General features: G+C 27.1%; 1 protein-coding gene across 2 annotated transcripts in view; it reads right to left on the reverse strand.

Annotated features, from left to right (window-relative positions):
• Positions 1-25,170, reverse strand: part of LOC107449617 (protein kinase C, brain isozyme) — a 170,748-nt gene that overhangs the window by 18,222 nt on the left and 127,356 nt on the right. The window contains exons 14-16 of one of the 2 annotated variants that reach the window (XM_043040694.2): positions 24,589-24,696; positions 21,595-21,735; positions 14,151-15,392 (exon numbers count right to left, since the gene is read on the reverse strand). In XM_043040694.2, coding sequence (XP_042896628.1) covers positions 15,222-15,392; positions 21,595-21,735; positions 24,589-24,696 — 420 coding nt within the window. In that variant the 3' untranslated portion in view covers positions 14,151-15,221. Of the gene's footprint in view, positions 1-14,150; positions 15,393-21,594; positions 21,736-24,588; positions 24,697-25,170 lie in introns of those variants that run through there. The other variant, XM_043040695.2, reaches the window with a different exon arrangement.

The raw sequence follows: 25,170 nt of genomic DNA on the forward strand, positions 1-25,170 counted from the left end.
AAACTTGTAAATATTCATTTTCATAAGCAAATACATGAAAACCCGATATTCGTTTATTAAAAACACATATGATTGCATAGATATTCAATTGTTATAAACATAAACAGATTATGGACAATCTTATAATTCTTATTGCTATGTATTGTGAGTTTTTGTCAATTGCATAGATTGAATGATTGAACTTGCATAAACCGATTACTCCTCCTGTATTTATTCGTTTTTAAGAGGAGAGTTAACGATTTAATGTTTTGAGTAAGTTAAATAACAAATAACGGTAAAAGATATTTTTTTCTTTCTAAGTTTAACTAAGCAAAATAATAATTTAGGCCTTCATAGTGAAAAATATAAATTGGAATATTTTAAATTTCTTCAGAGTGAAAAGTAACACTAAAAATAAAGGTTATAAAAGATAAATAAGCAAGTAAAATATTTTGTAGCATAAGTAAATACTATTAATGTAATATATTTCAACATAGATTTTAAAACTGTTCCTGAATTAAATGCATTTGGAGTACAGTAGTATTAAGAGCAATCAGTAAGTGTAAAAAGCAGTTACAACTTAGCTTTGAAAATATTCACTTTTTAATGTATTGCAACCTACAAAATAACTATCGAATGTCTCATGAAGAAAAAAAATTCTGGTAAAATTACTGCACATGTACGGTAATGAAATTTTCGGTAAAAAAAAGGACAAAATTCTGATAATAAAACATATTTATACGGTATTTTCACCATTCATTTGATAATTTTTTCGGTCATTGGTAATGGTTGATCGGAAATTTTGGTTTTTCAATATTATAATTCTTATTTTGCATTTAGTAAAAATACAAAAGGGAAAAGTAAATTTAATCGAATAAGTAGTTTTTTTTCCACAGTGTTCCTAGATACCAAGAAAAAATTAACAAATTTTATCACATTTACTACAAAACAGCACGGCTGTAAAACTATCATGCTGTTAATTTTAAAAATTACCGCGCTTTCTGGTGTCTCTATTGTGCCAGAAACACGATAAGTTATACCATATACTGGTAGTTTTGACCATACTTTTTTGTTATCAGAGTACGATTAGATTGTTAGTTCTTTTTTTTAACATTTTGCGTTCAAATTGACTTTAATCGTTGTCTGAACAGTTTGGAATAATAGCAAATTGAAAAAGAGTTCTTAAAGTTGTTTCGTTGATAAAGAATGTCTTCATTTAAGTCAATGCAGAAGTAGTATATCAGCTGTTACGAAAATATTCACTTTTACAAAGAAATCACTCAAACGAAAGAACAAACAACTTCTTAAAATAAAAGAGATATCTGTATATCGCATTTATATGATATCTGAAAAGATATGCATACATCTATAAAAAAGACATATTTATATGGCTCTTTTATACAGATATTTCATCTATGGTAACAAAAGAAACATTTTTTTTTAAAGTAACTGTTATGACTCTTCTATTATACCGTAATAACTGATTATAATCGAAATGCTACTTCAGTAAAATCTAGATCTAGTTTTACCGTAAAAATTAATAGAATTGATACATTAACATTTTTTGAAGATTTAATTACAATTGGAATATGTGACTTTTAAGTGTTTAACTCACAATTTCGAACATTATTCCGAATCGAAGCAAGATACAAAATCATTTTTCTCTTATTTAAATCATTCTTGCATGAAAGTAAGCATGCAGTAACAGATATTAAAATATTCCAATTTAGATTTCGATAAAAAAATATTTGATCCGTCTTAATTTTTATCATAAATATTAAAAGATTGCATACTAAATCATTTCACGACTAATTTGTACTCAATTTAACAATAAATATCACTGTTTATTTTCTATTATTCATTCTACTCGATTAATTCGTAACAATCGCAAACGAACCCTTTTCCAACTAGAGGTTTTATTTAGTTAGACCTCAAGTCGAAATTTTTGATAAGAAAATTAAAACTTTTGTGTCTTTTACTTGCAAATATAATTGATAGCTCACACTAAAAAGTATCATCGCATATATTTCTCTATAAAAGTATTTACCTTAAAAAAAGGAAGAAAAATAAACCCTAAACATTTACTCCTTCCTTAACTTAAACTCTAAACATTTTATGTAAAAAAAAATAAAAACATAAAGCTTTAGAAATTTTTTTTTACTTGTGAGTTTGTTGTAAATATTTTTTTCGAAATTTTATACTTAGAAAATATTTTTCGCAATCTGTTTGCATCAATTAATTGAAACGAACATTGAAACGTGTTTGAATTATAAAAGTGGAGATCGTAAAGCCGAGAAATTGCATGCCGTTTAAAAATAGCCCTGTTGATATCGATGTGTAAGGTGTTAATGGACATTTCAATAGTAATTTATGACAAAAAAGAACATGCTGGCAGAAACATTGAAATGTAATAGTTTTCTGAATACATCTAGAAATGCGAGCTATAGTCCTTTTAAAGGAAAAAAAAATTCAGGAAATGCCCAATGAATAAAAGCATTCACACTTAGTAAAATATGCAATAAAATATGAAATTTTACAATCGGCAGCGAATAATGATTAGTGTTGAGAAAATGCAGAGATCCGAGACGTGTTTTAAATACGGACACCCAACTGTCCGTTTGCAACTTCTAAGGACGTCCTTATGCATGTAGTTTTTTCCCGTTGAAAATTCAATATTTTCTCCCGTTCTTCAGTGAAAAAGTTTAGTATTAAGGAGAAGTTTTTACCTGACTTCGCGTGAAACGCACGTCCGGTGTCAATATAAAATGTTTAAACACTAAAAAATTATTAATTGTTTTAACATATACGTAAGTCAGTTTTCGCTCCTTAGCGTGGGAGAATTTTAAGATCATTGATTTAACTTTTAAGTTTTAAATGTACAGTGCAGATAAAAAAAAATATTTGAAAAGAAGAAAACGTACCATCCTGAATAACTTTTGATCTTTTATTAAAAAGAACTAATAAATAAATTAATACTAATAATTAATAAATAAAACATTGCATAATTAAAAGTCAAATGCGATTTCTCAGCATCTATTCGACTGATTTGGCTTAAATTTTGCATTTTGCCGTGTAAAATTACATGCTTTAAAATGATGTAAAAAATTGTATACCTTAAAATTCAAAAGTTCACTAATTTTTACTGTTGCTATTATTAAATAAAATAATAATAAATACTTACTAAAGTTTTCATTTGCATGGAATTATCTTTAGATAAACGAATTTTATAATTGTGAGCAAAATTTTTCAATTCGCTTTATAAGTTCTCATGATATGGCGAGATACACAAAAAGTAAAATTAGCATTCAGGGGATTGCACTCCTGCCTAGACTATAGGGACCATGTTTCCCACATTGCGGCTACTCTGTTTTTTGGTGCGTCAGAAAAAAATGTTGAAAAGAAATGTATGTTTATTCAGAGAAAAATATGTTTTTGTGTCTGATTTCGTAAATAAAAATATCGTCTGCACTAATTAATTAGCATATTCGAGGTTACCCCCTCGATCGGTTAAGATTGAATCCTAGAAAGTGAAGAACCGATAATTAGATCAAAAGTTATTTAGTGGAGTCCATTTTTCTGTGCACTGTACATGATTTAAAAATGTGTAAATTGATCTAATGACGATATATCTTGCTTTTAAAGCGAACATTTTTGAAATACTTCGGTTGTTGATAACTTAACATACAGACATTTTCAGATTTTTTTTTTTTTTTTGCTTTTAATGAAGTCACACTTTGGTAATGTGTATACTGTACTTACTAAAGAGAATTTTTTCCAGTACAACATTATGTTAATCTCATAATGAAAGAACTGAAAAATAAAAACAGCTCTCCAACAAAAGAAATTTTTGACCTCATTTTTATTATACTAAAGAGAGTTAAATTTTTTCTCAAATGTGTTTAATTGTTTTTCACAAAAATTCCGAAACTTTCGAAATGAAACTCAAATTGGCGCTGCTTTCTGCTAGCTTTTTATCAAAATTAAAATCCACATCACTATGAAGACTTAGAATGCGGGTAGAGTGATTCGTTTATATTTTACCTCAAAATAAATTTCCACTGTATCAATTATGATATTAACTCGAGCGAAAGGCAGTGCATTTTTGGCAGCTTTTCTAACAATTCCAATAAAAGCTACAGGCTACTTATGATATGTTTATAAGTCAAAAATTATCAAAGCAAATTCAAAAATAATTTTTATGATAGTTCAAGACGTGTAAATTCGGAATTCTAAAGCGAGTTGCATACATCATAATATTTTTGTTTTCATCAATATTTATCTTTTCTTATATTATTGCTGTATTAAAATTATAGAAACTCTGATTTCGTTTCTCAGAGGAAAAAAAAACCCAACAGATATGAAAAGAAGAAGAAAAAACTAAGATCTGAATAAGGATTGATAGACTAATTGTTAATTATTAGATAAAAAAACTGATATGCAAATAAAGTATGGTACAATGATTAAAAATCATTCGATAAAAATGAAAAAAATTAATACAATGATTAAAAATTATTTGATAAAAAAATTGATAAGTAAATAAAGATTGATGCAATGATTTATTATTAATTGATTGATACTTAAGTATGATAAAAAATTGGTATTATGTATTAAATATTACCAATAATGAATGTCTTATATAACCCCAAACAAAGTTGAGTACATTAACAATAATTTTCGCGTAAACTATATTTTTATCGCAATTTTCAACATAACAATCCTGTTATGATTTAAATATTTAAAATTATTATGATAGATTTCCATAAAAGCAACTGGAAATCTCAGTTATTCAAAGTAATTTAGGCAGAGCATGCTTTAGAAAATCAAAATGTTCTGGCAATCGAAGATTTATAGGTACAATCATCCAGGTACACAATATAAAGAGTATTATTTATCGATTGTATATAGGTCATAATTTGATAACCTCTTTCATTTTTAGAATTTTTATCAAAAATGAATCTACATGTCAAATGTGACAAGAAGTAGAAACGATAATTAATAAAACAATGGAAATATAAAAATTTAAAATCGTCAAAAAAATAGAATTTTTTATCATAAAATCAAAAATTAAGGCTAGAAAATTTTACTCGTTAAAATAATTAAAGTTGAAGTTAAAACAGTAAATTTACAATTTCGTAACTAGTTATAAACGATTTAAGTATGACTCCAACTTAATAATGTATTATTTTTAAATTCTAAATAATGTTACAAAATAATACTTCGTGAATTGCAAAAAACTTTTATTTTTAATTTGATCAAATGATGGCGGTTTTGTTACAATACCCAACGTGACGGAAATGGAAACTAACTGTAAAAGCATTTTTGCTATTTGTGGCCTAAGGCCATGACTCTATAATTTTGTGACCAACGGCATGATTGGGGCAATGTGGTCAGCATTGCTCACGAGTCACCTTTATTTCTCCAACGAGCTGGTTCATATCGATCTGAAGCTGAAAAGGGTTTCACTAAAGAAGATCGAACCCGAGTCTTTCACAATTATAGCCTGATTTGCACGAAGGAAGTTTTTAATATAATGAGCTCTCATTTATTGAAAAATTGATTTCGGATAATGGAATTCAGGATTAACATTGCATATAAATTTATTATTATTATTATTATTTGGTAATTGAGGTCGTACTCGTACTGTAATACCTAATGGGATTAACAGCACAATGCATTTAAATTAATTATAATCTATTATGGAAAGAGAACTCTCAGCATTATGAATTCTTATTTATTTTATGGTTAGCGTAATAAATTTTTATTTTTTTCTACAATTTTTCTAGTGGAAAATTAATTTTGATTTATTGATTACTAGATAAACAATTTATGTCATTGTTTTTATTTTCATTGGATAACTGAGATTTTACAGTAATACGTAACGCTACTCGATTACCTAATGCACTTAAAATTAAATATAGCCTAATAAAAAAGAAAGAGAAAACTTTAAACCTAATGAACTCTCATTTATTCTTCATTTAGCATAATTCTTACTTAATCAATCTCTTAACTATACGAGAAAATAAGTTTCGATTAATTGAGTTCCGTATCAAGAATTTCTGCTATATTTTTTATTTTTAGTTTTATCAAGTAATTTAGATTTTACTGCAATAGGCAACGAGACCCTATTACATTGTGCACTGCAAACTAAATATAGCCTAATAAAGAAAGAGAGAACTATAAACCTTATGAACACTCGTTTAATCTTTATTCAGTTATTAAGACTTAATGATTGTATTTCTTAATTTTATCGGAAAATCAATTTCGGTTAATTGAGTTATGAACGAACAATTTTTGTTAATTTTTTTACCAGTAGTTTTCTTTTTTAATTTTGGATAATTGAGGTTTTAATGCAATACTCAAAGCAATTCTACTGAATAATGCATTGAAAACTAATATTATAGCCTGATATATATAAAAAGAGGTGTTGCTCATCAGTTTACTTTGTACAGTTTTAGTTAAGTGAAAATATTCGTTGCTGTATTATCAAATCCATTTGAAGGATTACGAGCTATATTTGCACCATTGATTAAAAAAATGCAGATCATTATTTAAGATAAATTTCAAAACAAGAAGTTTGATATTTCAATGAAAAAAAAATGCAATTTACAAATGCAGTTATAACATTTCAAATCTGTGAATGAGAATTTTCATAATAAATGGTCAAAATGGTACCATTAAAGTAACAAACTAAATTTAGATGGAAGGTATATACAAATGAAATTGTTAGAAATACAGTAAATATAAGATAAATACAAAATGAATCAAAATATACAAAACAAATAATTATTCACCGTTTCAAAAACATATAAATGAAGTGAAAAATCACTCAAAATCAAACCATAAAATACTGTTTATGCAAAACATTTCTCACGAAGATATATTTATATATCACACTTTAGGAAGAAATTTAAGATAGATACATTTTTTAAAAAGGATAATCTATTATCTTAGAAAACTGTAACTCCAATTTCAGTACTTTTCAATAAAAGAATATCAGTTGAAATTAAAATAAATTTTCCATTCGAAAGTTTTCTTTTTAAAAAAAATCAAGTTGTTTATGTGCACCATTAGAAGTTTTTAAAAAAACTAATGCATGTATGTACATAATTTAGACCTAGATGTTGACGACTTTTGTCTCTGACAGTTTTTTGGACAATTATTTTATTAAAGCGTTTTGCTTTTCTTCTTAAATAATTTTTTTTTAGAATATATGAACATAAAGGAAAAATAATAGGTTTTTAATATTTTGAAAAATAATAAGATTTCTTAAACCTCTTCATCCTTGGCCTCATTTAGAATTTAAAACTGTTATAAATGAACCTTGAGTTATGGTTAAATTTCCTATAGTAATTAAGTAAATTGTTATTAATTTAGGCGCTAAAATATTTCCTTTAGCGAGGCAAAAAAATAGGAAGCTAGAAGCAAGTAGTATCAAAACAGATTCTGTTAACAATCATTATAACATGAAAAAAATTATAATAAAAGGCTAAAATTAAAATTATTATATAAAATAAGCTTTGAAAAGAAAATATTTTTCACTTCAGAGTTTCCTCTGGAATGAATATTTTTCCTGGTAAGAAGAACTGACCTAGCCAAAATATTCCGGCCTGCAAAGGTTTAAAATAATTTTTAAATAAACCTGATATACGCTAAACATTAACAACATGAACTGCATTTTTTTTCTCGAGTTAGTACAACTGAAAATAGCCAAGGAAAGATAAGTTGAAAAGTACAGAAGAGGTTCAGAATCATTTTTAAAATAACCTCATTAATATTGTTGCATGTAAAAAAATAACTTCTTTGCATTTTTGTTCATTTCTGGAAGCAATCAGAATTGAATCACATTCAGTAACGAAAAGGTCAAAATATTCAGAATTGAAGAAGTTCACAGTTATTCTCATAAAAAGAGCCTCAGATTTTATACATTAGTCATATAATTTGTAACGTTGTTTTTGCTGAGAATATTAAAATAATATTCAAAAATAAAAGGCTGAATGGGCCAATATATGGATGAATGAAGAGGTTAAAGATCATTTTTAAAAGTAATTATTATCGTTTAAAACCCATTTTAAAAACTATTGCCTGTTTAAAACCAATATAGTTAAAAAGACTTTATTATGAGTGAAATTTATGATATTTAAAACTCTTTGCAACAAAATTTTTGATAGAATATTTTAATTCCCACAATTGAATTATTCTGAACTGTTTGTTTTGGGTCATCAACGTCCAGGTTTTTATACATAATATAGTGATATATTTATATATTTATATATAATATATACAGGTGTATATAAGGTATATTCTCTAATTTGGGAATACTATTTCTTCATCTCTAGATCACAAATTGATGCTTATATACTAATGGGAATTTCACAGTATGAAGGATAAGTTGACTCGCTACTGTTTGTGCTATTAGAAAATTAAATCACATTTGATTCTTGTTTTGTGCGTTCTGCCTTCACTACAAGCTGAAGCTTAATTCATATATATATATTAATTTTAAAAATTCTAACATAAATATAATGCTCACATTAATTTCGCGAGATAATCAAAAATTGGGTTTTTATGATTCATGAGCGACAAAAATTGTGGATGGTGCACCACTTCATTGGTAAGAGTGCAGACTCGAAGGATTAAAACATGTAATATAGTTAGTAAAGAGAGAAACATCAGGAAAGATAAAAACTCATTCAACTGAGTTTATTTACAGAGCACAAATGATTCGTAATTATCTTCATTTGAAGAGGTTGACGTAAAGCTTAAAATTGGTAATATTTACGAACGACACATCTAGCCGCCAGTTTTTAAATTTATTAAAATGTATAGTCCGTTTTTTTTTCATTTTGAACTAGTCATTGGCGAATTGGAACCTATCTCGGAACCTAAACGAGATTTTATCTTTTTTTTTAAAGAAGTTATTTGATTTATTTCCATTTATTTTTAAAATCGAATTCTTAAATTTTAAATGTGTTTGGTCCCAAAATAACTCAATGACTGCATCACTTTCAGAACAATTATTTTCACATAAAAGTTCGCGTATTACTAATACCTATAGACAAGGACCTTCCTAAAATTAAGTCAACCTAGGTCATATTCTTAAGTTTTCCCAGTAAACAATTTTTAAAATAAATAGCAAGTAAAATTTTGAATTTTTTATTCATATCCAAAATTACTTTTGTAAAAGCATTTTTCTCTCAAAAATTAATTTTTAAATAATTGAAACTTTATTGGTTTTTGGCAATTAACTTCACATTCATAAATAGAAAACTGTGTTGAACTGCAGTCATCCATATCCTAAATTACTTTTGTAAAAGTGTTTTTACACAAAAATTTATTGTCTAACAATTGCAACTTTGTTGGTATTTTGAGAATTAATTTCAAATTAATAAATAGAAAACGATGTTACACTGCAGTTATCAATATCCTAAATTACTTCTGTAAAAGCGCTTTTACACGACAAATAATTTTTAGATAATTGCAACTTTATTGGCATTTTGACAATTAATTTCAAATTCATAAATAGAAAACTATGTTACACTGCAGTTATCCACATCCTAAATTACTTTTGTAAAAGAGTTTTTACAAGACAATTAATTTTCAAATGATTGCAACATTATTGATATTTTGACAATTAACTTCAAATTCATAAATGGAAAAGTACGTTACACGGCAGTGTTCAGTTAACTTGGTTTAAAAATCTTATGGTATCGTTTCAATACATTAGTAATGGTACATATTTAGAACAGTTTAATATGGTTTTAAAAATGGAGTTGTCCAAGCCAGAGGCTGAACTATATCACTGAACTATTATCATTCAATCAATTGTTGTAATACTGTGGTTGTTAATGGTAACCAGTTGCTTACACTATTTAACTTTGAAATGAAATGCATTATAATAAGTTGCTATTAGTAACAGATTCATTACTGAAAGATTTTCAGTAGGTAGTAAGTAAAGTGACATGTAGAAAATAACTATTTAATTTGTAAGGCGACTTGAATCAAGTTTCAGAAGCCAAATATTTTTACACGGGTATTGCCAATTTTAAGCTTTAAGGAGATGCATACAACGTGAACTATTTATTCGAAAGAAGCTCACAATGAAAAACATCTGAATGAATATATTGCCATTGCGTTAAGATAAAAAACAATTAGAAGTCTTTAAAGAGGAACAATGATCGGATTTATGTACACAATTAAATCTGATTGCCTAGGCAAAAAGTATGATTTATATCTGTAACATGTATACAACCAAGATTTGTCAACAATTGAAAAAAAAACACCAGCTGAGATCTCAAACAATAAATGCAAGCCAACACAAACCTAAAACTTACATAAAATGTTTTCTAATTCAAGGTAAATATTTTCTAATATAAGGTAAACAGTAACTAACTCTCAACTGTAAGGCATTAACAGGGTTACATTTTTATACAGGTATTAATGTAATACATTGAACAGGAGTTTTAATTGACATTGAACAGGAAGGGATGTCAATTAGTTGAGGAATTGAAATTTTAAGAACAGACAATTAACTTTTATAATAGTTTAAAATTTAATTTCGTTAGTAATTTTATACAAATATTTTTTATTAAAATAAGTTTTAGCTTAAATGATAGCCATTTTGAAAATAGAAAAAAAACTATATTTTTATTATTAATATAAATATTTGCTTAAATGATAGTAATTTTAAAAATAGGAAAAGTTATATTTTTTTAACATAAATTCTTGTTGGAATGATAGACATTTTGAAAATAGAATTAAATGAAATTGTGCTGTACAAAAAATTAAAAAAAAAACTAAAATTTTGTCTGAAAATTATGAGGAAAAGTTATAGCAATAATTAGAATTCGTTTTACTGCCATGTCATCAAATAAATTATAAACCCTCTATGTTATTACATATATCGTTTCATTTATTGATAAAAACGCTATCCCATATTTTTTTTAAAACATTTTTTTTAAAGTTTGCAATTGAGTATCTTTTATGCTGGAGCAGTTTTTAATAAAAAGGTGGTAGCGTTTGAGATCAAATTATTACGTACATAAGCTAAACAATCAAATGAAATATTTGAGTATTAATTTACATATTGAGATCACTCACAAATATATTATGGCTAATACATTTAGATAAAATATGTTTTATTTTAAAATCTTAAGAAAAAATGTAGGCACAAAACTACAAAGCCAACTTTTTTTATAATTTCCCTGGTTTTTAACAACAAATTTTGATTTTATTCATTTGTCGTAATTTTTAAAATTTTTTTAACACAGGTTAGACAACCAGTTTTGTGCTTAACCTTGATTTACATGTACATTTTTGATAAAAATATGCTTGAAAACTATTTCTTTTTTATGTATAAAAACTTGCGCGCTTTTTGAACAATTTAAAAAATTTCCTAGATTTCCTTTTACAAATCACTATATTCTTCGGCTCTATCAAATATTTCTCTATATTTTATTTAAAAGTCCATACTTTATAACATGATAAGAATTTTAAAGCATGAATGCCAGTGATTAAATTTTTTTATATGAAATTTGCGTACTTTTGAAGTTATTCCATTTTATTCAACCCACACAGCATAAAAGTCTAATTTAATTCAGAAACATTTTAAATTACTAACATTTATATCATAGTTTCAAGATGCATTAAAAACATTTACGTGATGCAGTGTTTGAAAATATAGCCTTTCGGTTTGATATGAAACATTTTTGAGATTTTTTTTTTCATTTTAAAATTTCCAAATTATATCAAAGAATTCAAAATGATATATATTTTTTAATTTTGTGTCGTCAAAGGTAATTTTTTTAAAATTTTGAATCAAATGTTATATTTTGTTTATTTTTTAGTTTGGTGTCCAATAGACAACAACATATATTTTCTACATTGCAGAAGTGGAAACTATTTTAAATGTACTATTACATTTTATTTAGGTAATTTTTTTAAAATGCCTCACAAAAACGCTGCAAAATTATTTCAATTGATTTCCAGTATGGTGACATATATTATGATGCGTTGCTGTGCATTTATAAGATATGGCTCATGCAAAAATTGTTCAATTATAAATACTAAACACTAAGTTTCCATGCCTCATTGGGATAAAATCAATAATGTAATACAATCCTGTTCTGGATATCAAATTTTAAATAATTTAATTAATTAAAAAGTAAATTAAGAAGGATGCTTGAAACATTTGCAAGCATAATTATTTTTTTTCATCTTGAGACTAGTTGTTTCCAGTCAGAGAATTAAACGCGATTTCTCATATAATTTTGATTAATTTNTTAATTTTTTGTGCTCTAAAATACTAGTTAGGGTTCTAATAATCATTTGATGCACTTGGAACACTAGTGTCCCTTCTATATATATATATTTCCTGACTCTTTAATTACAAATAAAAATGCATTTTGATATTTTTCAATTATAAAAAACTCCTCAAATAGTTACTAAAAAATCAGTTAGATGATCAGAATTATATTTGTAATACAAGGCATTAGTTTGAAATTTTTTTTTCATATTTAAACATTTATCAACAATTGACTTTGCAAATTAAAAGCTTTGAGCTAATATCATCCGTATAAATTAGTTTCTTTTTTTTTTATAAAAATTGCTTTAACATTAACATTAGTGTCTTATAAAGAAATATTTAACATTTCTTTCACGAAAAACGGCTCATTCTTACAAAGCATACAATTCTATGAGAGAGAGAAAGATCTCATCTTTAAAAATTTGATAGCTATTCCTCCATTCAGAGTCTATAAACGCTTAAAATTTTTGGTAAAGACAATTTATTAACCCTTTGACTCAGATGGGATACCTGTGAAATATTTATATAAATAATTCTGATGTTTTAATTACAAGAAAAAATATATTTTGTTATTTTTTAATAATGAAAAAAAAACAGTAAGTTACAAAAAATATCTGTTACACTCTTGAATTTATATTTGTACTAAAATATAAAATCCAAAATATGTAGTTTGAAAAAAAAAATTTTTTTTCATTCACACTCAAAAATTTATCAATAATTGATTTCGTAAATTAAAGAAATTTCTATGATGAATAACTGTTTCTGCTAGTTCTAAATATCTGCAAAAAATGCAAATTTGAAAAATTATAGTTCGGAGGGAGCTGCGTTTGGACGAATTTAGATTTAGTAGAAATTAGGTGTTTAATACTTTATTTCATAACCATAAATTATTAAAATGGTAAATATTTTTCGCATATTTTGATCTAAATTAAAACAAAATAATGAAAAAAGTATGAAAAATAAATTCAATAAAAATTGTGTGTGTAAGACAAGGGATAAGCAGACATGGACGCATCATTTTATACATCACAGTACTGGAAATCATTTGCAATGTTTTGATATACTTTAAGAAAATATTTTTTCTGAAATATTTCACAAATACTGCAAAAATATTTGACGAATGAAATAATATTCTGCTGATTTATTTAATGGAAATTAAACTTATCTTTGAGAGAGCAAAGAAATCATAAGAGAAAATCATGGTCGTTAGAAAGCAGATATTTTTCGCCCAATATAAATTTCAATTATTTGTTCTATTTCTGTGATGATTAGTGCTGTGTGGGTACTCACAAATCTATGTTCTATAAAATGCCGCATTTTTGAAGAAACTAACTGAAACTTTAATTTTAAAACAATTTAATAATTTTTCTTCAAAGTAATATATTTTTTTGAAAACAAATTTGATTTGCTTTTAACACTTTTCAGAATGATAAATTTTTCTTGTTGCAAAATTTTGTTAACAGACGCGTAACGCTGAACACATTTTTTGAATAACTTTTCTTTGAAAATATGTCTATCTATTATAATCAGAAAATAATGTATTGAAAATATATTACAAAATAATGAATTGAATTATAAAATTATGCATTGAAACTTATATAGCAGGTAATGAAGTAAAATCTGACCAATTTGACTGATATAAGTAAAACAAAAGAGAAGTGCAATTTTTTTCGTTAGTCTAATAACTAATATCGCATAATTTCGATGGATTATTGCATAGACAATATTGTAGTAACCCTGTCACAACAATTTATGACCTTGAGCAGCATATTTCAGATCAATTAAAAAGTAAAAAATCCATCAATTGAAAGCTCTTCGTTTGATGTAAGGGAAAGTCAGGAATCAATTACAAATATATCTCATTTTTCAATTTTCTTTTTCAAGATTTGTTTAGTCACAATTAGTTTTAATATTAATATCATAATGAACAGCTTTTCTAACACTTTTATCAAATAGATAATTTTTTTGCAAAGATTTTCTCAGAAATTTAAATAAAAAAAATAAATCTATCACACATTTAAGGAATCAGATGCTTTCTAAAAAGGACGCAAGCGCCCCGTTCGTTCATTTGATAATCAAGTCCTGTTTACCATACTTGAATGGTACAAAATAAATAAATATTGTTTTTGTTATAAAAATGAGCTTTAGATAGTTTCAAACTCTATCATACAAGTCATCTTTAATTTTCAAAGCAAATTTGAAAATTTAGTTTCAACAATTTACCAGATTCACTGAAAATAAACTCACATAAAAACCATAAATAGTTACTTAAAATAAAATTAAAAAAACTTTATGCAGGGTGTTAAGTAAAGATCACCCTTAAAATGTAGATTTTATTACATTAAATAAATGTATTTATATGGAATGCATATTACATATTATGCATTTTAATTGTATTTAGAATCCTTATCGAAAATGAAAACGAAAAAGCATCCACAATTGAGGGGTCACAAATTAGTATTTAATCTACGAAAAAACAGAACGCTATCGAAATCTGACACATCACGATACAGGAAGGCGAACATGATAAACAGCAACATAATTCTAATTGTTTGAAGAATGAGCTTCAAGACAAACCACCCTCAAGTTTCATCCTCCAATTAACCTTATTTCAATATTAATTAGACCCTTCTTCCTCTAATGCAATTTGTCAGATTTCGATATAATTTTTGCTTTTTCGACTTTTAACTATTAACTTGCGACTCCAAGTGTATTCTTTTTGTATCAATTTCGATAATTATTCAAAAAATACATATTAAGGGCGTTCTTGTCGGAACACCCTTCATATTTCATATCCTCCTGAGCTTTCCCCCACGTTGCTGGTCTAATTTTGTTCACTTCAACATCCTGGGACTCAAAGTTATAACATTAAATACTTCTTTTTTTATAACAATATAGGATAACTTAACAAAAAAAAATTGAAGCTTTTTTAATTGTTAAACTAAGGTTCTGGATCATTGGGCAGCACTGGCACATAATAGGGATTGACATAAGTGAAGCCGGCGAACTCGTTCCCGTTCAGGTTGTCCATGACGGATGAGTCAGTGGGTGTGAGAGTAATTTTGGCATTTGTGAAGACGGGGTCAAAATTTTCACCCGCACGTGGGTTTTTCTGCAGCAAAGAAAAGAAAAAACAAAGAAGAATAAGCTGCAATGCAATGCTAACATAAATGTAAGAAAGCAGAAAAATGTAGTGAAGTATCAGTTATGTTTCTCAGAATTACAAAATAGGTAGCCTTAAGAGAAATTATCTTATGTATAACAATAATAGAAAAAAACGGATATGCTATTTAAAAAAAAAACGATTTTAACAACCTACTTTCATGTTTTAATCCTCAAATTAGGGTTAATGTTTATTTGGGTGTAGTTTTTGTAAACTGTATTTCATTTGTAGCCAAACGTGACTGGTCGTGCTTCAGACATCAAAGTATATGGATGGTTGACCTTAGAGAGCTAAGCAGTTTTTGCAAACTGTATTTCATTTGTGGCCAAACGTGACTGGTCGTGCTTCAGACATCAAAGTATATGGATGGTTGATCTTAAAAAGCTAAGCAGTTTTTGTAAACTGTATTTCATTTGTGGCCAAACGTGACTGGTCGTGCTTCAGACATCAAAGTATATGGATGGTTGATCTTAAAGAGCTAAGCAGTTTTTGTAAACTGTATTTCATTTGTGACCAAACGTGACTGGTCGTGCTTCAGACATCAAAGTATATGGATGGTTGACCTTAAAGAGCTAAGCAGTTTTTGCAAACTGTATTTCATTTGTGGCCAAACGTGACTGGCTCGTGTTTCAGACATCAAAGTATATGGATGGTTGACCTTAAAAAGCTAAGCAGTTTTTGTAAACTGTATTTCCTTTGTGGCCGAACGTTACTGGTCGTGCTTCAGACATCAACGTATATGGATGGTTGACCTTATAAAGCTGAGCAGTTTCTGCGAACTGCATTTTATTTGTGGCCAAACGTGACTGGTCGTGTTTCAGGCATCAAAGTATATGGATGGTTGACCTTAAAAAGCTCAGCTGTTTTTGGAAACTGTATTTCATTGGTGGCCAAGCGTGACTGGTCGTGTTTCAGACACCAACGTATATGGATGGTTGATCTTAAAAAGCTCAGCAGTTTTTGGAAACTGTATTTCATTTGTGGCCGAACGTGACTGGTCGTGTTTCAGACATCAACATACATGTATGGTTGACCTTATAAAGCTGAGCAGTTTTTGTAAACTGCATTTCATTGGTGGCCAAACGTGACTGGTCGTGTTTCAGACATCAAAGTATATGATGGTTGACCTTAAAAAGCTCAGCAGTTTTTGGAAACTGCATTTCATTTGTGGTCAAACATGACTTGTCGTGTTTCAGACACCAACTTATATGGATGGTTGACCTTATAAAGCTAAGCACAGGTGGCGCAAGGGGTTAAAATTCGCCTTCAGACTTTCGGGTTGGGTTACTACTTCCAATCGATTTTTACTCCTAAGCTTGAAAAAGTGCGTCATCCAATATTATTATAGTATAGACGCAATCCACAAAAAGAAAAAGGTGAATATGGCAGAACTCATTGATAGCCGTTTCAATTGTGATTCCTGGACTTTTTTGTTTAAAAAAATATTCGATGATGGTAAGTTAGCATTATTTAGACGAAATGAAATGAAACAGACAACTGAAGGCCATAAGTGAAAATAAATCTTTGTAAAACTGAGAACATAACAAATTCTTCACTGTTTGAAAATAAAAGGTGCAATAAGTTTGTGAAAATGCATTCAATCATAATTTGTAAACTTATTTCTAAGAAATTCATAAGAACTATCTAAAAAAGCATTCACAGATTTATATTTATTTAAGAATATACATTATATGAAAAAAAAAACTATAAATGGTTCCTTATATTTCTATAAACTTAATAATAACTTAGCATGATTCAGTTAATTTTAAAAAAAATTAAGATTAAGAAATTTGCCAAATGTTTCTTTAAAAAAGCCACAAAAGTAAAAGAATAATTAAAAGAAATAAAATAAAATGCAATTTGCAATAATTACACAATAATAAAACATAATCAATATGATTAAAATTATACATTCACTATGTCACAATATTGATCAAATTGATGAGGTCAATGCAGTTAATGCAATGAAATCTAATTGTAACAAAAATTGAAAACATTATTTAAGTAATTGCAAACCCTGAACATTTATGTTATCAGACTATAAATACTTTAAAAACAAAAAGTATTTTAAAACTTTTCTGAATTTCTTTTACATTTTTAGCAAATCTGTTTTTTTTCTCCCCATTTTAAATAATAATTTTTGTAATCTAACAAGTCAATCATCAACCTATGTTTTTAAAATAAAGTTTGCAAAATAATACTAATAAACTTTTTTTATTCCATTCCTTAACATGAATTTTTTCGTATATATTCAAGATAATGAAGTTGAAAAATATTAAATTTTTTTCTTCTAAAATTTAAAATATTTAAAATTTTGGAGAAAGTAGTACAATAAAATCCTAGTGTAAATGCGATTTAAATAAAATAGTTAAAATTCAGACAGCATATAATCTCTATATTAATTATCAAAAATAATTTGTAACTCGAAGCATAAGTTTATAAATATTGCCATTTTATATTTTATTTTGTCTTATAAGAAAGGAAGTGTCGGACAGTAGGATTTTTGCCATTAGACTGATTTTGGTTTTCCCCAATACTTATCTGGATTAAAAAATTATATCTTAGACTTATTTTGTCTATTTTGAACTTATTAAGTTATTAATTATCAAAAAAATTAAGTTTTTGAAGGTGACACCAAATTGTATTAATCTTTCTAAGCAATGCCTGGCTGTAAAAGTTTGCTTCAATGTAAAACTTTTTATCTAAAATAAAAGTTCTTTGTTGAGTTGTACATTTTAAAATATTTGCTTAGTTCAGTACTTAACAAGCGTTTTTATAGTATTAATTTACTTGTTAAATTAGAACAAGAATCTTTTAAAGTGTTTTACCTAACCATTTGGTGACATTCCTGAAATTCTTCAAAAATATTTTTTGCCCAAACTCATTTTTTTAATATTTTACATCTTCTCAAACGATTCAAAATTGAATTTAAAAAAATTGAACTGTATAGAAAAATATTTACTTGATTTGCTAATGACAATTTAGATATCTTCCTTGTTAGAGGATTAATTATAACAATATTTCTCAATCAATTTTTCAAATTATGATATTTAATGTTCTTAATACAAAATAATTCACTAAAATCTATTTTTTTTATAGTTTTAAAAAATTGCGTATTTTTTTAAAATTTAACACTTAACTTAATGTCATGTACAATATTTGCAAATTTGGGAAGCAAGGTTTCTATGAGTGTCCAAAATATGTCACACTGCTAACCATACTTTTAAATTTAGTCCTTGATTCGAACTCAATAGTAAAAACTGGGACACATTTTCATTCAATTATTTAAGATAACTTTATAAATAAGGATTTTAATGATCATTCGATATTGTTTTACTTAAAAAATAAGAAAAATATAAGATCGTGAAATAAGAGAGAATACAAGCCATAACCCTAGGAAGTAGAGCTCAAAATGTAACAGTAAGGAAACCAGCTTTAGAAAAATTGAAAATATTAAAAAAAACTTACTTCGCAAATCTGCAATAATAATATAAACTTAAATTAAAGAGGAGTTTCTTAAAAAATAAATAAATTCACTAAATGTTTCATTAAGAAAAACTACTTATTCAAATTTATACTTAAATTCCAGTTCATAAGATTATGGTTAAAATATCTTTATCTTTTGCAAAATTCTTTCAGTAAGACTCTTAAAGATAAATTTATAAATCGTATATTATTTGATTAAAAAATAACAAATATCATGCTTTATTAAAACATTATAACATATTATAAATAGTACTATTTAATAAAATGTATAAATAAATAGAATAATGATTGTGTAACAAATTAACTCAAAGTTACTGATTAGTCACAAGTTCAAATAAAGCAAATAATAAAGAATTTTAGTGTGCAAAGCAATAGTTAGTTGAAAGCAGTGAGTAATGCATGAATGTGTAAAATTAAAGTTAGTAAAGTGTAAGAAATAAGGAGAAACGCAGTATGTATTCAGTGAAAGAGTTTTTAACCTTATAGGGATACAACTACAGTACAGAACCCGTTATCCGGAAATCAGAAAACCGGAAAACCAAAAACCGGAACGAAATTCGATAAATTTTCCCGCCATTTAAAAAAAAAAAAAATTTCTCATATGATTTTAGGATTTTTCTTTCTTTTTTGAAAGATGTTTACTTTACCATCATTTTGGAAATAATCATTAGTGTATTACTCCATCGTTTTTTCTTCTTTTTAAGATTATTTCCAAAAAAAATTTTTTTTAGTTGGGTTTAACAATAAAAAAAACGGCTTTTTGTAGCGATTCAGAAAACCGGAAAAATCAGTTATCCGGAATAGCGATGGTCCCGATCGTTCCGGATAATCGGATCCCTACTGTATATAACTATTTTGAAAAATCATATAGTTTTGAATCCCCTAAACTGTTTCTCTTTAGTGATATGTCTTATTTTTATTTATTTTCCTACAAACTTCATATTTGAGACAGTTTTTTATGCTTAAGTGTATTCCAATTTTCAGTTCTATAAGTAAAAGTAATTATTCTATAATGCTAAATTTTTCATAAAGTGTGGTACTCAATATATGCCTACACATTTGAAATTTATTATAAATGAATTTGGCTATTTAGAAGGTCTATTGTCTGGGATTTAATAATTTATTTAAAAAAAAATAGATTAAAATTTAAATAACAGATACTCATTATAAATTTCATAATTCACATAGCTGGTATTTATTTTGAAATTCATACATTTTAGGTATATTAAATAAACTAGACACAAAACTTTTCCAAAAATTGAATTTTTCTTTTTGCACTTTCTGATAGCACTGATACTTTTCAACCTTGTTTCATCAATAACAGAAAAACTGTGCAGATTTCAGAGAGCTCTTTACTATGTAATGTAATAACGTTTGGATTTTTTCAATTTTAAATATTTTTTTAATCTTTGAAAGTTTATTTTTCTAAAATAACTAATAAAGCTTAAAAGGTTTTAAAAACTAAAACACATAAAACAAAAAAAAACATACACGTACTTGATTGTTATTAATTGCATAAAAACATGATAGAATATTTTTTGTTCTATGAATGATACAAGGTTGAAACAAATGGTTCAAAAAATAAAACAATGATTTATGTGCTACACTGTTAGAATTGTTTTCTAAAATAGCGGTTAAATAACCGGCAATAGTTTGACCATTCGACGAACCGTAAAATTTAAGGAAAAGAGCATTTTTTACTTTTACGGTTTTGAACAGTTTACAACTAGAATTGTTAAAAAAGTACCATAAATACAAAACTATACGCTTTTTAACCATTTACAACTAGCATGTTTTACAAAACTATGAAAAAAAAGTTAATTAGGCATTGAAGCTAGGTTTTTCGTTAGGTGATTGGCATTGAAATAAGGTGGTGGTTGAGTTGTGTTTTATCAAATGAAGGTGGTTTAAGTAGTTTATCTGGTTGTTTCACCTATAGTAAGAGATGGGAAATATTAATTTTTTTTTTGTTCAGCTTGAAGTCCAGGGGCACAAATTGAGGAGTGTAGGACACTGGTAACTCTTCATGTGTTTAAGGGAATTGAGGAAATATTATAGTGTTAACGCTGGGACTCGAACCCAGGTTCTGTCAGTGATGAAATTTTTAGATTAGCTCTCTTGGCTATAATATGTACCTAGCTGCAAGAAACTAAGTAGTTTAATAAGGGGGCCTAGTTGGTGCAATAAAATTCTGATTATTTAACCGTATTAATGCAAATAAAAGCAGTTAATTAATGGTTTTTTTTACAGTTCACTGTTTGAATATCATTTTATTCATGGTTATTTGACTGTTTTGTTTGAATATCGCAAAATAATTAAATAAATTGTTATTTAACAATTTTTCCGAGAAATTTCTAACAGTGCAGTACATAATACATAATTTTGCTTAGATAGTTGCAATTTTTAAAAAATTTTTACTTTGGAGAATTCCAATAAGTTTACAGAAAATGCAATACGGAAAAATACGATTTATTGAAAAGTTCACGATGTTTTACCAAATATCTGACAAGAAGCTGTGCTTACCAATTCTATCTTCGCTGTTAAAAGCATAACATCTTAATCCACCATTGTTTGATAAACATTGAAATTAATCATGTGTAATAATGCTATTTAGGTTTTGAAGAATTAAAGAATTTAAATAAATAATTTAGAATAAATTACTTACAATTTTTGGCTTAAAAGGGGGTTGAACTTCTTTGTTCTCTATTTTCTCCCAAATGATTCTTCTAAAGAACGGATGTATTCGAATGTCTTCTTCACCTTTTAGGCCACTGCCAAGGCGCTTCTCCGGATTTTTCGTCAGGAGCTATGAAAATATGTAGTAAAAAAATATTTAAAATGATATGAAACAAAACATACACAATATCTGAAAAAAAATTCTTTTAATTCAAAGAGTACGTCTTTTTTTTTAAAAATGTAAATCTACTCAATTCTTTAACAAACATATAATAAATGTTGTCATCTAAATTGAAACATAAAAAACAGAGTGTTCCGTTAACATCACCTTTGCAATATATTTTAAAAATCGTTGTCAAAAATGAAGACAAAAAAATTCACCGTTAGAGATTGCTAATTAAGACGAGGGAAAAATAAAATAAATATCAAAATCTGCCAAATCACTAAAGAGGGAAGCACGATAAAAAGAAAAACACATAAAAAATCTGGTTGGTTGTCTGATGAAACGTCTTTAGTATTTTTAATAACCTCAACTCAACTTCTCTCTGTTTCTCTTGGCAAGCAAACAAATTTTCAAGCCTTCAGTCTCAACTTTTTGATTCTTTAGATTTCGATAGCGCTTTTGACACTTCCACGCGCAAATATCAATTCGCAGCTTCGTTTCTAAGTATCAAGGGTGATTGTATTCCGTGTTTTTCGTATCATTCTTCCGGATCTAAAGAAACTAAAAACTGGGCCTGTGATTTTCTCGCGAATATTCATAGAATCTAGCGTATCTCAAGTCCACAGACAATCGCGAATTAAAAACTTAATAAGACGAAATTTTAAACATTCTGCTAAATCCTATTAACGAGACATTTTTATACATTGATTCTGCCGCCAATTTGATTCTTTTAGTGTGGTGAATTTTTTGGTTGAGTTGGAATCTGCTAATATCGCGATTCTTATTCTATCTAATATCTAACATCGTTTAATATCTAATATCGATTTTCGTATTTGCCTGATTTAAAAGCAACGCGTTGTGATTCATATTCATGTGATTTTAAAGTCCAATATTGCGATTTGTATTTACGTGTTTTTATTATCTAATGTCACGATTCGGATTCACACTAGTTTTAAATCCGATATCGTGATTCGTATTCACGTGATTCGTATTATAAAAACTACCCATTGGGATTCGTATTCACGCGATCTAAAAAATTATGCATTGTGATTCGTATTTATGCAATTTAAAATTACAATACCGCAATTTCTATTTCGGTGTTTTTAAAATCCCACATCGCGATTCTTGAAAGAGGTTAGTTTATCTTGCATTAGTTACTACAAAGGTGTGAAATTCTTCATTAGTGCGTAATTTAACTATAAATGCTAGTCAGTAAAATTATCTTAAATATGAAACATGCTTGGTATATAAATTGATATCTTGATATCAATTTTTTTAACATAAAATATTTAGGGGTTTTCCCTTTGCTTCACAATCACCCCTGAAGTATATTTTTTTTGTCATTATATTGACAATGATTCTAAAAATATTAAGAGCAGTCCTTATAACGCACCTGATTTTATTGCTCCGCTATTCTGTGTATTTCCAGCAAAGTTTAAAATAGTGAATAAAAGAAATTCCAAGAAACTATCATTCCCTTTTGGTAAATATAGTGATAGCTATCTCGGAAATTATCTTTTTACTTACTTAATTCAAACAGCGCATATGTTGCTAACTTTACCGTTATACTTAGACATTTCTCTCAATTAAAAATCTGTTGCTGCTTCTCTATTGTTTGAGGGTATTCAATTTAACTATCATTCTTTTTTTGGTTAATATAGAGATAGTTATCTCGGAAACTTTCTTTTTATTTACTTAATTCAAACACAGCATATATTGCTATCTCTGCCGTTACACGTAGACTTTTCTCTCAAACAAAAATCTGTTACTGTTTCTCTGTTGTCTGTGGGTATTTAATATAATATTTTGCTGCTCAAAAATTACTTTAAAATTGTCAAAATGAACAGAAAAATGTCCGGGGAGAACGTAAAAGGAAACATTATTGACATTTATAATGTGTGTTGAGGATTATTAGTTGTTAAATTTGTAGTAAAAATAGCATGTAAGAAGCTTCGCAGTTCTGAAAATTGCTTGTCGACAGTTGAAATTTCTCATTTTGAAACTGCAAAGTTTCATTAATGCATGATGTTCAATTTTAGAAGCAAATATACGGAATGTCAGAAGTTAAAAAAAAGGAATTTTTATATTATTGCGAATTTTTACCGCAATTCTTATTAAGTAAATTAATTCATTACGTTTATATACACAAAAATGCTTTGAAAGTTTATAATATTCTTAGCACTTAATAGCGCATTACAATAAAATTCTTTTATAAAGAAAAAATACAATTTGAATAAAAATTATATGATTTGAATAGTAAAAAAACGTAATTTCTATTTTTTTTAGAAAAAAATATTATTTTATAATGATTTGTCATTGTTTCAAAATAGCCTTTCAACAACGAAATTTTAAACATGAAACCCTTTTAATTAGTTAATGAACTCCTTTTAACAAAACTCTTTTTAAAAATTTAATGAAGATTATTAATTGAATTATATAGGAAATATAAAGTAAGTAATAACACAAAATAATTACATTTGGCGTCTGCAAATAAAGGCTTTTGCGACGAAAGAAATGTTATAATAACTTTACGCATCCTTAACGACGAAGACGGGATTAAAAATGTCAAACTTGTTTGATTGCTGAAAGAAACTAGAGCACCTTCCAACGACATAATGAAATAAAATTTCACTGATTGTAATCTCACCCTTTGCCAATAGCAGTTCAACAAATGATATTACTATTTTTGTCTTTCTTCTATTTTAATTTGCACCCACCAATTAGAAATCATTTTCTGACAAGGAATCTAAAAGTGTCTATATTAAGGCCGGTGATAAGAGAACACCCTGTCTGAAATCATGTCAGCTGTTTCATACTTACACCTTTCAACGCTTCCTTAGCTTCCTTTGAGAGGGACTTGGGATAAGAAACATTATGATCAGTAATGGATGAGAATAACTCCTCTTCATCTTCTCCATCAAATGGTGGCTGAATACAGTGGAAATAAAAGAAAAAAGAGAATTACTGAGACTGAGAAACATTTCAAATAAAAGCAATTTTAAATTTATATTGGAATCTAAAATGTTAAAAAAATGTTATAATTGAATCGAAATGTAGAAATGAATTGTAATAGCAGGTCATTTTGGTTATAGTTTCTTCAATATCTTAGAATCAAAAATTTAATTTTTCACTCATGCAATTTAATGCACCACAGGCACATTATATATATAATTTATAGAGTCCTCAGTGATGAATAGCTATTATATACATATATGTGTTTGAAGAAAAATATTTCCAAAATATAGTAAGAATAGTAGGCATCATAATTATTATTAATGACCCAAATAATTATTTAAACAATTAAAAAATAACTTATCGAAATTGAACGAATTATTAACGAGAAAGGCAACAAAATTTTAAACATCAAAACCTGTTTGATTGCCAGAGGAAACTAAGAGGATG

This window comes from Parasteatoda tepidariorum, chromosome 5 (genome assembly GCF_043381705.1).
Source record: "Parasteatoda tepidariorum isolate YZ-2023 chromosome 5, CAS_Ptep_4.0, whole genome shotgun sequence".
Classification (NCBI taxonomy): Eukaryota; Metazoa; Arthropoda; class Arachnida; order Araneae; family Theridiidae; genus Parasteatoda; species Parasteatoda tepidariorum.